Source organism: Watersipora subatra, chromosome 4 (assembly GCF_963576615.1).
Source record: "Watersipora subatra chromosome 4, tzWatSuba1.1, whole genome shotgun sequence".
Classification (NCBI taxonomy): domain Eukaryota; kingdom Metazoa; phylum Bryozoa; class Gymnolaemata; order Cheilostomatida; family Watersiporidae; genus Watersipora; species Watersipora subatra.
The window spans coordinates 32,896,273-32,910,818 of record NC_088711.1 but is presented as its reverse complement, the minus strand read 5'-3'; the positions used below and the strand labels follow the sequence as shown (position 1 = coordinate 32,910,818).

General features: G+C 34.9%; 1 protein-coding gene across 1 annotated transcript in view; it reads left to right on the top strand.

Annotated features, from left to right (window-relative positions):
- The window catches only part of LOC137394981 (AMP deaminase 2-like), an 86,244-nt gene that overhangs the window by 9,285 nt on the left and 62,413 nt on the right, over nucleotides 1-14,546 (top strand). The window contains exon 2 of the mRNA XM_068081758.1: nucleotides 10,667-10,833. Coding sequence (XP_067937859.1) covers nucleotides 10,667-10,833 — 167 coding nt within the window. The remainder of the gene's footprint in view (nucleotides 1-10,666; nucleotides 10,834-14,546) is intronic.

Genomic DNA, 14,546 nt, shown 5'->3' with positions numbered 1-14,546 from the left:
GCATACACATTTCGCATATTTTACAATAATTTTCCGTTTAATATCAATTGTTATCATTTGCTTTTTCTTTCCATTATCTTTCATTTTACTGGCAAACTTTCGGTCTACGCACCGTACTTTTAATTCACAGAATTCTGCACTGAAAATCGTGCACAAAAACAACACGGTACAAAAGTATAACCTGAGCAGTTGAAAAATACAGAGTGATGCTGTTCTCATAAAACACCTTCGGCATACTTGGCAACTGACTCACGTGCTCGTATCTCAAACATGGCTCGTATGTTAGTGCTAAAACTTGCTTAAAAGCTGGCTCGTATCTCAAGTTTCTCGTACGTTGGAGCACTCGTAAGTTGAAGTTTTACTGTACTGGTTTTGGTCTACAGATCAATACTTTTTTGACTTCACAATACATTTTGTGCTTGCTTTTACATTATACTTCATAATATTATTAATATTAATGACAATATTAATAGTAATAATATTACCAACAAAATTTTATGCCAAAAACAGTTTGTGTGTAACTGTTAATGAGGTGTACTCCCAACTAATATGTTAGCCTACATTTTATACAACAGTTGCCATGTCTGCCGGTCTCCATATCTTACAATGTTATGAACCCACCTCTTGAAAAGTTACTCAGTTGCAGACTTCTCCAAGCCTTCCTCGGTGAACTCACAATTAGGCCTATAGTGCAGGTAAAATAGTGAACCCCAGTCATCAGAGCTTGCACTTGTAAATACTAGTAAATTCCCTGATGAAGTGACTAGTATACAGAGCTCTTACTCGGAATCTGTACTAACACTATGTATGTGCTAAGCACAAAGCTTACACCCCAAACTGGCAATCAAAACGGACTTTTCATGTACAATAAATCCGTCCCTGATTATAACTGGGACAAGATTATTTCTTGATTCGCTGTGAATTACATCATGTGGCGGTTATCTTTTTATAATCTACTGGTTGCTCTTACAACTTCACAAGGAGCTTAAGAACCTTTTGAAGTTAAACAGTTAGGTTAAATGGCTATGACAATTAAATGATACCTAGGAAGCATTTTGTACAGTCTGATAGTACAAACTGATGTCTAAACATGATCGCTATCCTTCATGTTTTTGAGATTTTTTTTTTGTAATTTTTTGAAGGGAACATCCTGTTAACCCTTTTGCAGGTGGTGCGACATTAATGTTGTTTTGCGATATCGATCCTAGTGGGTAGTGCGACATTAATGTCGATATCGTACGCACTACATATTAAGACACTACTGGTCTGTGTTCATTTTTCTATTAAATTAAATACGTTATAAAGTAAAAAAACACGTGTGACGACTTGAATAACTACATTTTAGACATGAATCTTTTCATTTCAACTTATTTTGGGGCGATCGTTATCAAACGTCCTTCAATGTTTTTTTTACTCAGTAAGATACTAAGCCTTTTTCCCCGAATCGAATTTTATGCTTTTATGTGAACAAAAAGACTTGCTATTGGATTGTGTTCGTTCTATCAAATTAAATACTTTTAAAGTAAAAGAACACATGTGAGAACTTGTATAGCTACATTTTAGACATGTATCTTTTCATTTCAACTCGTTTTGGGCGATCGTTATCAATATCGATATGTTTTTTTACTCAGTAAAATACTAAGCCTTTTTCCCCCGAAATGATTTTTATGCTTTACGATCGTCGTCGATGCCCTTTCTTTGTGCTTTTTTTACTTAGTGAGATCCAAGCATTGATCTTTTGAGAACCCAAAAAACATTTTTATAATCATGGCTTCATCTTCCCAACGACCTGCTAGATCAACTCGAAGTGCCCAGTTTGTTTTGGCAGATTCTATAGTTGATGACTCAGACAATGACTCAAATTTTTCTGATGTCAATCTAATGGACTTTGATATAAGTGATGAGTCTAGTGATGACGATGCTTCTGTTGTTGGGCCAAGGGATGGTGGAGGAGATGCAACCAGTAATGATGGGGTTTGGACTGTAATTAGAAACCTTAGCAATGACAAATGCCCCAGTGTCAATGATTTTACCAGTCCCATTGTAGTTCAAGTGTGGTTCTACTTGTAAAATGCTTTATTTGTAATAAAATACAGAATATGTTTTATTCAACAATATAACATTATCGCAACAACAAGCAAATTTTTCAATTTTCTTAAGAATTTACATGTGTAAGGGTAGTTTAAATAGCTCATATAGGCACAAAGGGTTTAAAACTGTTTGTACAATGCCTTGTTATATGATACAAACCTATCATACAACCATAGTGTAGCAAAAAAATATCATTTCAATAAAGTTTCAAAATTTTCATTTTTTTGAAAAATTAATTCACCCAGGACGATCTGAAATAGGCTCAAAAACTCACCTGCGAAAGGGTTAAGGTCTATGGTCAGAAGTTTTATTGCTCAATCAAACTTTGCGGGTTTCATGTATTGATTTGACCGCTTTTTAATACTGTAATTTTCGGACTATTAGTCGCTACTTTTTTCGGATGATTTAAGCCATGCGGCTTACGTATATAAGGGTGCGGGTTTTCACTGGCCTTTTCTTTCACCGCTAGGGCGCATTAACCAGAATCTCCGGTTAGTGCGCCTCTAGGGGTAAAAGAAAAATCAAAACAATGCCGTTAGGCACTAGGTTAAAAAGCGTCGGTTAAAGATGTGGTTGTGTCAAAAAGGTCCATTTAATGAAATTAAGAAGAATAAAAGGCTAAAACATCAGCTACAATTTGATGTCATTTTTGTCTTTGTAGACCAATCCTGTCCAGAGATAAATGCGTTTGAATGAGGCCATCTTTTAAAAAGCTCACATTCCAGTGGGTGCTTCATTCGTGACGTAACTAGTGATACATCTGAAAAGAGTCCACGAGCGATAAATATAAGGTCGCTTCATTAGCCAATCATCAGCATGAAATTTTTATATAGGTCATAATAAATGTTATCACTCGTAAAATGCGTTGTCTGTGATATCAAATTTAGGGATTTTACTCTATTATTAAATCGCATGGACATCGATATTTACTAAATTAATTAACATCGTTACTTTATTGGATTACTCGATCGACAGGTTTTATTGACGAACAACAAAATTGTAAAAGTTTCTGTAAAGTTACTGCGAAGGTGACTCCGAGTTTTCTGGGCATCGGGTGGTTAAAATGCTACAGAGGAAGATAGGAGAATGGAGGTAAATTTATCTTTTACTTTGAGTCTCCTATAGATATACTGTTGAGTTTACATTCAGATTATATTTCCCAGTTTGAGGTTATAATGTAATTACCTGCACGTGCGAGATTTGTATGTACAGTGAGTTCTTGACGGCTTCTTTTTAATCCATAGCATCTAGCAATACAATGGCTTAGATTGATGAATATTCTAAAGGTAATATTTTTAGTACTCATTAATACATGTACTAATTAATAAAAGTATAACTTTTTGCTATCAATGTTCATCGTTTAATAATTTTTTATTGGTTCACCTAGCTATATTTGCTTCAAATTTTCTGTAGCAGTTTCATCTAGTAAATTAGATTTATGATTTGACTTTAGATGTTCACTTCTCACTTGTAGAAAGTGAAGAAAATCGATTGATTAATGCAAATCTTTAATTTCCAGAACCAAAGCTTCAAATCGTTGACTTGGCGTACTTATGCTTTTGTTAAACATTTATTCATTTTTAAAATTACACTCGCAATCTATCTAACTCCCAATTCGAAAGCTTTCAGTAGATACGCGTTAGAATGACATATCTATGAATGACATATATTTATTGCATTTGTTTTACTGATTACAGGATTTTTATGTGGTCCCACCAGCCGAAGCAGCTTTGTCAGTGTGCAAACTGCCATAAATGGGAAAGAGAGACTTGAATGTGTGCTGCATAAACCATGATGTTTTGTTTGAGTTTGCTGCAGTAGATGAATTTGTCTTATTGTATCAGCTAAAACTATGTGAGTGGCCACGATTTAATGAATATTTTTAATAAAAGCTTTATGCCAAGATGAAAATTTTTTTGCTTGGTAAAATTATATAATAAAATAATATTGTTGAAGATAATGCAAAACATGATTTGCAGAACATTGAATATATCATAGCCCCGTTGACACCTGTGTTGAAATATTTTCTGACAGATGGATTTATGAAGTGCAATCAGAACTGCATGGACAGGCACTTTTGCATAGCTCGACCATTTGTTTAGTACTTGAATCAACTAATCAAATGTGACCAGAGAATTTTTTCCTACACATTGATACCAATAATAATAACTCGATACCGTTGCCTGTCGGCTCTACATATAATGTGCATGACTTTTAGGGATGTAGCTGATTTCGCCACATATTCTTTTAAAGACGAAGCTTGCTTATTTTATGGTAGTAAGAAACTAGTTTTCGGTGGGGCAATGATATACAGCTCCAGGATAGGCGACGGGCATAATGCGGGCGGGGCTTTTGGGAGGCTGTATATTGTTAGTGTGGGTAGCGACGGAAATGTGCCGATATAAAGACCTTATTCTACATAGTTTGCTTGACAGAATTACCGTAGACCGGTAGAATTGGTAGTCGGTACTAAGATGTTTACACAGCATTTAGAAGAAGCTAATGTGACAAGTTTTTAATCTTCCTTGTTTGAGGCCGTTGAGACATTAGTAATAATGTATCTGTAGCTGGATTTAAAATTTTATTCTAGCCAACACGAGCAAATACAAGATAAAATATATGCCAATAGAGCCGCGTAGGACTAGACTTTCATTGCAATAGCCGATGTGAATATGAGAGATAGAGACAGGTTGTATCACGCGTTACATCATTTTGGGCAAGTCTGGGCATGCTATTCTGGCCAGAGTGTTTTTACCGCGATCGAATTTTTTCGATTTTAATCTTCAAATATCTTCGTAATGAAAATATTTGATAGATATTTGCAATATCTTCGGCACTGTTCATGTAGGCATCAAGGTCAAGGGTAACAGTGTAGGTCTTTGACAACTAGTTTTGTTATTCCAAAATACTGTGCCCTGTAATATTCAATGATGTTAGCATTAGACCTTGTACAAAGATATATTTGTTTAACACTAACAGGGAAAAATTATCAAAAGTACAATATTACGGAAGTAAACAGATTAGCATCAAGTTCCTTATACAAAAGCAATGTTGCATATTAATTCAAATAAAATTATGTTGATATGTTGTTTGTTGCCTAACTCAACAAACAACATATCAACTGATAGACAAAGAAAAATACTTTCTTTTAAAATCAACTCAAATTTGACGCAACCACATTTTTAATACGTAACAGTGCCGTTAGGTACTGTTCTGTTTTAAACAGCAAAGTTGCTGCCGTATTAAAAAGCACCGTTTTGAGTTCGGCGGCCTATACAAAGGTGCGGCCTATGTATTGTTTTATTATCGGTTTTTTTGGAAAATAAAGGAGATGCGGTTAATAGTCGAAAAAGTACGGTACGGTATGGGTAAGTTATATAACAATCTTGAGAAGAACTTCAAACTAAATAATAGGAGCTCATGGCTGTAACACTCAAAAGATTTTTGTTGTACTCACCCGGTTGACAAGATTGTCATAGCTGACAACATCTATGACTGTTGATTAAAGGAATTGAAAAAATATTAGAAAAGTGAACTTAATTTAGTCTATTTAACCCTGACAGATTTGAAAATTTGATTGTTTAAATTTTCCCATTATTGTTCAACAACTACTAATGCTTTCAATTATTGCAAACGAGATACAGCCAAATGTCAACTTATGATCATGTCTACATCCAAAATAGTTGACTTGTAAGGTAAAATTTGACCAAATCTTAGCCTCAATGCATGAAATAAATTTCAGCATATGATGTCTATAATGTCATAGAACATTGCATGCTTGTAAGCTTCTATCTCTCAGTCTACAACTGAACTGAAATGTCGCTGGTCCTGCACTCCCATTCATGCATCTCTCTAATAAAGTAACAATGAATGTTTTTTCTCACATTGTTTTATTTCATGATCCTTTTAATGCTCTATATAATTAGTTAAAGTATTTATTATTATTTTTTCACCGCAGGAACAAGTCAAGCAAAGGGTAAGGTATTCTTAGTGCTTTCAACATATGACAACTCCCACATATGACAACTTCCACATATGAAACAAATACTAGATTGTATTTACTTCATATATTGAAGTTGAACGGTTTATGCCAGGCCCACAAAATAATTATCAATCATAATGCCAATAGAACTCAAGGAAGGAACTAAAGGATGCATTGTGTTTATATGTGACATACCTAAGATAGGTAGCCACACTATATAAGGTTATTCTCTATACTTTTGCCTTATATGGGATTTTTAGCCCATCAAAAATCTGAGAATCTGTCAGCTTGGTTATTGACAGCAACAGCTAGGAATCTGTCAGCTAGGTTATTGACAGCAACAGCTAGAAATCTGTTAGCTAGGCTACTGACGGCAACAGCTGAGAATCTGTCAGCTAGGTTATTGACAAGCACAGCTAAAAATCTGTCAGCTAGGTTACTGACAGCAACAGCTAGGAATCTGTTAGCTAGGCTGCTGACAGCAACATCTAAGAATCTGTCAACTAGGCTGCTGACAGCATCAGCAGCTAAGAAGCTGTCAGCTAGGCTACCGACAGCAACACCTAGGAATCTACCAGCTAGGCTACTGTGAGCAATATTTAATGGGTATAGCTACCCAGCGCTTAAGCCTGGTTCCCATATACGCGCAAAGCACTGGCGACAGTACCGCAGGCTATTAGCTGTGAAATGGGAACCTACGCGCCGGGTACCGCCGGTAGCTGCCAGCGGCAACGCAGTAGTTTAGCTCTGTTCAAATTTTGCGAAGAGCTGCAGGGAAAACCTTCCTGTAATGCACTGTACAAGTGAACGTCAGCATTGTCGGAACGGCATGGCAAGCAAACATTTTTATGCCGTTATTAGCGATGCAGCTTTATGTGAACATAAGCCGCCTAGCGTCGCAAGCGTTTTGCTGCGCAACATTACCGCCGGAGTCCCGCAATCGATATGCGAACCAGGCTTTACTGTTCATGAGGATCTCCGTAGTAATACCATGGAAGACCTTAAGTAGTCTAATTAGCTTGTTATAGAGTTCTCAATCGTTAGCGCTAGTTTGTTAAACAAATATCATTATATCAAGGTAGCAGAGTAAATTTCATGAAATCTGTTTGCTCAATCGATTTCTTTACTTGCAACATTGGTGTTTATCTCATAAACCTGTTCTCCTAACGTAATGCATTTATTTTAGGTTTTCTTTTGACTAGGTGTTATGATCTTAACTTGTTTAGTTAGCTATCGAGTTTACACTCGGCGGACATTTCTGAAGGCTCAATTATTCCCAGTCAATCAGATTATAACATGAACAGACTGAATGTATTATAGCTAATTGATTGCCTCCAATTTTGTTATCTAACTTAAAGTACTGTAGGCAACATGTCTAGGCGTTGGCTATCATTTCTAGATATCCAATTCAATTTAGTTTTGAATAGTGGAAGTTGGGATGACTGACTTGTCCCCCACATTGTCATTGCTATTGCATAAGGTTGAAGATAGGAATATGCAAATATTCCAAAACTATACATAATCCTTATTCTATAAGATAGCAAGAAAACATGAAGATTATTGACTTTTAGCTTAAAATGTCAATAACATCTTGCTACATATATGTGATGCTTATGTAAACCATTTTTCTGTACTTACGCAACCGTGATTGGCCCATGATGCAGCTAAAGCAGGGTGGTGTTCATCTGGCTTGCATATTCCTTTGTTGATATGCATTTCATTCCTGCATTCATTTGCATTCAATCATATGTATGACCACTTTGGTTAGTTATAAGAAGCTAGTGACTTGGTAGTACAGTCATACCTCGACATACGAGCTTAATGCATTCCGGTACTTAGTGCGTATGTCAATTTGCTCGTGTCGCAAGACACTACTACTTATATAAAATAACTAAATACCAATTAATTCGTTACCATACCATGAAAAAAATACATAAAGCATGATATTACAGTAGCAAAACCTGTTTTTAATTGTTGTAATTCAGTAACTATGCTAAAAAAGTAATAAATACCTATTAAGTGTTTAAACTCTGCTAAAATGTAACATTACTATGTACTGTAAGTTTTAACCTTGGAGACAGATGCTATGGCTAAAAAGACTGAGAGAGACTTACTTTGACAGCAAAGTGTTTGGTACACTAAACTTTTATGACACTACGTAACAGCAAATTTGAATTTAGCTTACTAAACACACACTTGAAGCTACTAGAGACTTACTAAACACACACTTGAAGCTACTAGAGACTTACTAAACACACACTTGAAGCTACTAGAGACTTACTAAACACACACTTGAAGCTACTAGAGACTTACTAAACACACACTTGAAGCTACTAGAGACTTACTAAACACACACTTGAAGCTACTAGAGACTTACTAAACACACACTTGAAGCTACTAGAGACTTACTAAACACACACTTGAAGCTACTAGAGACTTACTAAACACACACTTGAAGCTACTAGAGACTTACTAAACACACACTTGAAGCTACTAGAGACTTACTAAACACACACTTGAAGCTACTAGAGACTTACTAAACACACACTTGAAGCTACTAGAGACTTACTAAACACACACTTGAAGCTACTAGAGACTTACTAAACACACACTTGAAGCTACTAGAGACTTACTAAACACACACTTGAAGCTACTAGAGACTTACTAAACACACACTTGAAGCTACTAGAGACTTACTAAACACACACTTGAAGCTACTAGAGACTTACTAAACACACACTTGAAGCTACTAGAGACTTACTACACACACACTTGAAGCTACTAGAGACTTACTACACACACACTTGAAGCTACTAGAGACTTACTAAACACACACTTGAAGCTACTAGAGACTTACTAAACACACACTTAAAGCTACTAGAGACTTACTAAACACACACTTGAAGCTACTAGAGACTTACTAAACACACACTTGAAGCTACTAGAGACTTACTAAACACACACTTGAAGCTACTAGAGACTTACTAAACACACACTTGAAGCTACTAGAGACTTACTAAACACACACTTGAAGCTACTAGAGACTTACTAAACACACACTTGAAGCTACTAGAGACTTACTAAACACACACTTGAAGCTACTAGAGACTTACTAAACACACACTTGAAGCTACTAGAGACTTACTAAACACACACTTGAAGCTACTAGAGACTTACTAAACACACACTTGAAGCTGATGCATAATCTTTTACTAAACTTACTTTAATTTTGTTGACTCAAGTTTTTTTCCATTTTTGGTTTGGCACTTTTTCCTCCCGTTCATTATAACTTTTATCAACCTTTATAAACTTTTTTCAAAACTGATTTGAGGAGAAAGATCAAGCGGTGCTTTTATCGAAAGCAGCATCTTGCTTACTTGGCCTTATAGTGGCCATCGAGATCTGTCTTGTATGCTTGTATTTCAAAGTTCACTTGTATTTCTTGGAAGAAACTTGCTCCAAATTCTGCTTGTATCATTTTTTGTATATTAATAGACTATACATGTAATACATTGTGTAATTGCTTGTACTGATAAGAATTTGGTATAATTGCTATGAAATCTTATAAAGAACACTTAGATTCCGTTTGTTAATTTAAAGGTTGACTTGCAATAAAATTCACATTACAGTTATTTGGCATCAAAAGATTCACCATGTTTTACTCTGTTGTGTTGTAGGTGCCAAATATGTGGAAATGTGATTACAAGCTCTTAAAAGCTCAAAAACGAACAGTTAATCGCAGCCACGCGAGACCGCCGTAGTTTGGATTCTCTTTCTAAAACGGTTCAAATGTGACGTAGTTGTGAGAGATGGTTTCTGTTTGCACTTTCATGCAACCTTATTCATCGAAATATTTTCACAAATACACTTCATGCATTCAATAAAACCGTGTCTATTGTTCTTATGCGTCTGTTTATCGGCATCGTAATGCTGTCACTTTTAGCACTGATATCTTATCTTACCGTAAAAAATCGTTAAACTTTTTAATCTTAGCTCGAAGGAGTACATATCATTGTTTGATAATCATGACGAGCCTGTTGGTCACCTGTGATAATCGAAAAGTGCTGCAAAAATTATTTGCGAAGTATCGGGTCACATGATCAGATTACGACTTGACGATTGAATAATGCCGAAACAAAACTGTAAAGTAGCGAGCATCTATATTTGATACGGGGTATTCGGTAAAACCCGAAGTGTTTGTCAAAAACTAGTGATACGATAAGTTTTATATTGAGCTTTTTAATTCACATGAGAACATTGCGTGACAAGACAATAACCAAATTTCATGGCTACGTCATCGAAATAAAGAGATTCTAATCGACGGAGGCTTTTCATTTTTGAGCTTTTAAGAGCTTGTAATCACATTTCCACATATTTGGCAACTACAACACAACAGAGTAAGACATGGTGAATCTTTTGATACCAAATAACTGTAATGTGAATTTTATTGCAAGTCAACTTTTAAGTAGCCGATGTTTCCTCGACTAGTAGCTATCGAAGTGTGAGAGAACACAACTACCGAAATGTGAGAGTACACTATACTGCTGTACAGTACTTCATCAACACATTGTAACTGACCATGCTGACTTGTAGATCTTGATGAAGATGCTATGAGTGCCAGACCAAAGGAGAATTTAACGGAGAATTTTTCGAAGGAGGAGTCATCTTCTTCAGTGGGCTCCACACGGGCCCCCTTTTCTCCAACGACTAAAAAATTTCCCAAGCATGCTGTGCTGCCAGAAGATGCAGAAAATGACATAGTAAGTACACAGTCGCGGTCTGTCTTCTTTGCCGTACTCAAACAAGTGCTTGAGTGATGCTTATGCAAACACCATGCTTATTAGCGTTTGCCATATTTAGTTCACAAATTATTGATTCTATTCAGTTGATATATCACTCAAAGAATAAAATTATTTTCATTCAAAAATTGCCTTTGAAGAGATTTTACAAGATTCTCCTGCATGAAGTGTCTGACTCATCGTGTTGTCTCACTTCTATGTAAGAGGCTCAACAGCCCCTCTTCTCCTCATAATTTCTGCATTTCTACGGCGTTTTCTATGCATTGATTATTATTAGAATTGCTCAAATATTTATGAATTTATGAATTTTTGCCTTCCAAGGAAACTTTTTTTGCAAGATTTATTTACCAAAGGAACAACCATTTAATGCTTGACCTCAGCAATAATTAGAAAGGTTTCTGATAAACGATATTTTGATGACATTGAGAATTGCGTCCGGAAATTACCAATGTGACCGTTATAACCGACCTTTATTAAAAGTTAAAACCGACCTGTATTAACAGTTATATCAGACCTTTATTAGCAATTATAACAGACCTTTATTAACAATTATAACCGACCTTTATTAACAGTTATATCAGACCCTAATTAACAGTTATAACAGACTTTTATTAACAGTTATTTCAGACCTTTATTAACAATTATATCAGACCTTCATTAACAGTTATATCAGACCTTTATTAGCAGATATATCAAACCTTCATTAACAGTTATATCAGATCTTTATTAACAGTTATATCAGACCTTTATTAGCAATTATAACAGACCTTTATTAACAATTATAACTGACCTTTATTAACAGTTATATCAGACTTTTATTAACAATTATATCAGACCCTTGTTAACAATTATATCAAACCTTTATTAACGGTTATATCAGACCTTTATTAACAGTTATATCAAACCTTTATTAGCAATTATAACAGACCTTTATTAACAATTATAACTGACCTTTATTAACAGTTATATCAGACTTTTATTAACAATTATATCAGACCCTTGTTAACAATTATATCAAACCTTTATTAACTGTTATATCAGACCTTTATTAACAGTTATATCAAACCTTTATTAATAGTTATATCAAACCTTTATTGACAGGTATAACAAACCTTTATTAACAGTTATAACAGACTTTTATTAACAGTTATATCAGATCTTGAATCTGTTTTATTCATTTCCATCTCAAACTAGTTTCATCACACAAACAACTATTTATATAAGAATTTACATAATTATTCTCATTTGCAACAGATGTATGAAAATCACTGCTTTAAATTGGAATGTTCATGAAATATTTCAGATAATGTAATGCTATTATTAATGAAATTCATTTTGTATTCAGTTCGATTATGTCTAAAACTAAAAACATTTTTGGCAATTTACTTGGTTAACGTGTAACAGAAATTTTACAAAGACGTCATAGCCTTCACATTGCTGGAGCTAATTTTCACTGGTCAATCTATTTGTGGACACGACGCTCCGTTCAATAGCTTTGGCGTGAGTAACCACAGCAAATATCTACCCTACACATCGGTGAAGTTTGTCAGTGTGTGTAGCTAGGCCTTTACTCAAACAGTTTGCTCATGCCAGATTGTGGGGTGCACATACAGGTGTGTATAAAGAGTACCCATCATTACTCTTGATATCCATGAGAATAACCATGCAAGTCAATAATGGCACTAAACCTCTGAGCATTTTAATATTTACAATCACGTATTTTTCTTGTGTCGCTAAATTAATCGTGACCGTCTCGCCTAGATGAAATGTTGTTGTTTATCAGAATAAAATAATTACAAACTTTGTTCCCTCATTGGCATGAAAAATAGGAGACTTTGTTGCAAGATTATCAACTCAAGGTAACATTGAATGATTGGAGTCGTCCCCTATATATTACCAAACAGTTGTCAATGTTTTCATTTGAAATTCTACAAGTTTGTTTGGGAAATTCAATTGTTTTAATCTTTATCTCCATGAAATATAATATTTAAGTTTAATCCTTAACATGAATGCAAATCATTTGACAAGTTTAGAATTTCATTGAAACACTCAATAATTGTTGAGTGTAGGGGGACGCAACTTGCGGAGAAATTTTTCTGGCCAATATGCAAAAAAGAAAAGTTAGTCAAAAAGGAAAAGGAAAGAAAGTTAGAAAAGAAAAGGCTTTCTTTTTAAAAGCTCAACAAAGTTTCTATTCTAGGCTCTTCAATTAAAAAGCGCTACACCGCCTCTAAACGGTCTTTTTTACAGATCCATGACACGGAAAGAAAATACGCCGACTGGTTAGCTTTTTGGCAGTTAAAAATTCTTTATATTTATGTTATAGCTTAGTACTTCTGATGCCACGATTGCCTAACCACAAAAACATTTAATTCTGGTCTTTTTCAAGGGTAATCATGTGTATTTAATCTGGAAAAAACATATCAACCATTCCCAATAATGTTTTTATATAACCATGTAGACTACACATTTTGACGTTACTTTCCCCTTCGTCCGACTAATCAAAAACATGTTATGACTAGAAGTGATGTGGGGTCAATATACTGGTACCTCAATCTTTACTATAATAAGAGTGATGTGGGGTCAATATACTGGTACCTCAATCTTTACTATAATAAGAGTGATGTTGCGTCAATATACTGGTACCTCAATCTTTACTATAATAAGAGTGATGTTGCGTCAATATACTGGTACCTCAATCTTTACTATAATAAGAGTGATGTGGGGTCAATATACTGGTACCTCAATCTTTACTATAATAAGAGTGATGTTGGGTCAATATACTGGTACCTCAATTTTTACTATAATAAGAGTGATGTGGGGTCAATATACTGGTACCTCAATCTTTACTATAATAAGAGTGATGTGGGGTCAATATACTGGTACCTCAATCTTTACTATAATAAGAGTGATGTTGCGTCAATATACTGGTACCTCAATCTTTACTATAATAAGAGTGATGTTGCGTCAATATACTGGTACCTCAATCTTTACTATAATAAGAGTGATGTTGGGTCAATATACTGGTACCTCAATTTTTACTATAATAAGAGTGATGTTGGGTCAATATACTGGTACCTCAATTTTTACTATAATAAGAGTGATGTTGGGTCAATATACTGGTACCTCAATCTTTACTATAATAAGAGTGATGTGGGGTCAATATACTGGTACCTCAATCTTCACTATAATAAGAGTGATGTTGGGTCAATATACTGGTACCTCAATCTTTACTATAATAAGAGTGATGTGGGGTCAATATACTGGTACCTCAATCTTAACTATAATAAGAGTGATGTTGGGTCAATATACTGGTACCTCAATCTTTACTATAATAAGAGTGATGTTGGGTCAATATACTGGTACCTCAATCTTTACTATAATAAGAGTGATGTGGGGTCAATATACTGGTACCTCAATCTTAACTATAATAAGAGTGATGTTGGGTCAATATACTGGTACCTCAATCTTTACTAAAATAAGAGTGATGTGGGGTCAATATACTGGTACCTCAATCTTTACTATAATAAGAGTGATGTGGGGTCAATATACTGGTACCTCAATCTTTACTATATTAAGAGTGATGTTGGGTCAATATACTGGTACCTCAATCTTTACTATAATAAGAGTGATGTAGGGTCAATATACTGGTACCTCAGTTAAGCAAGTGTGCT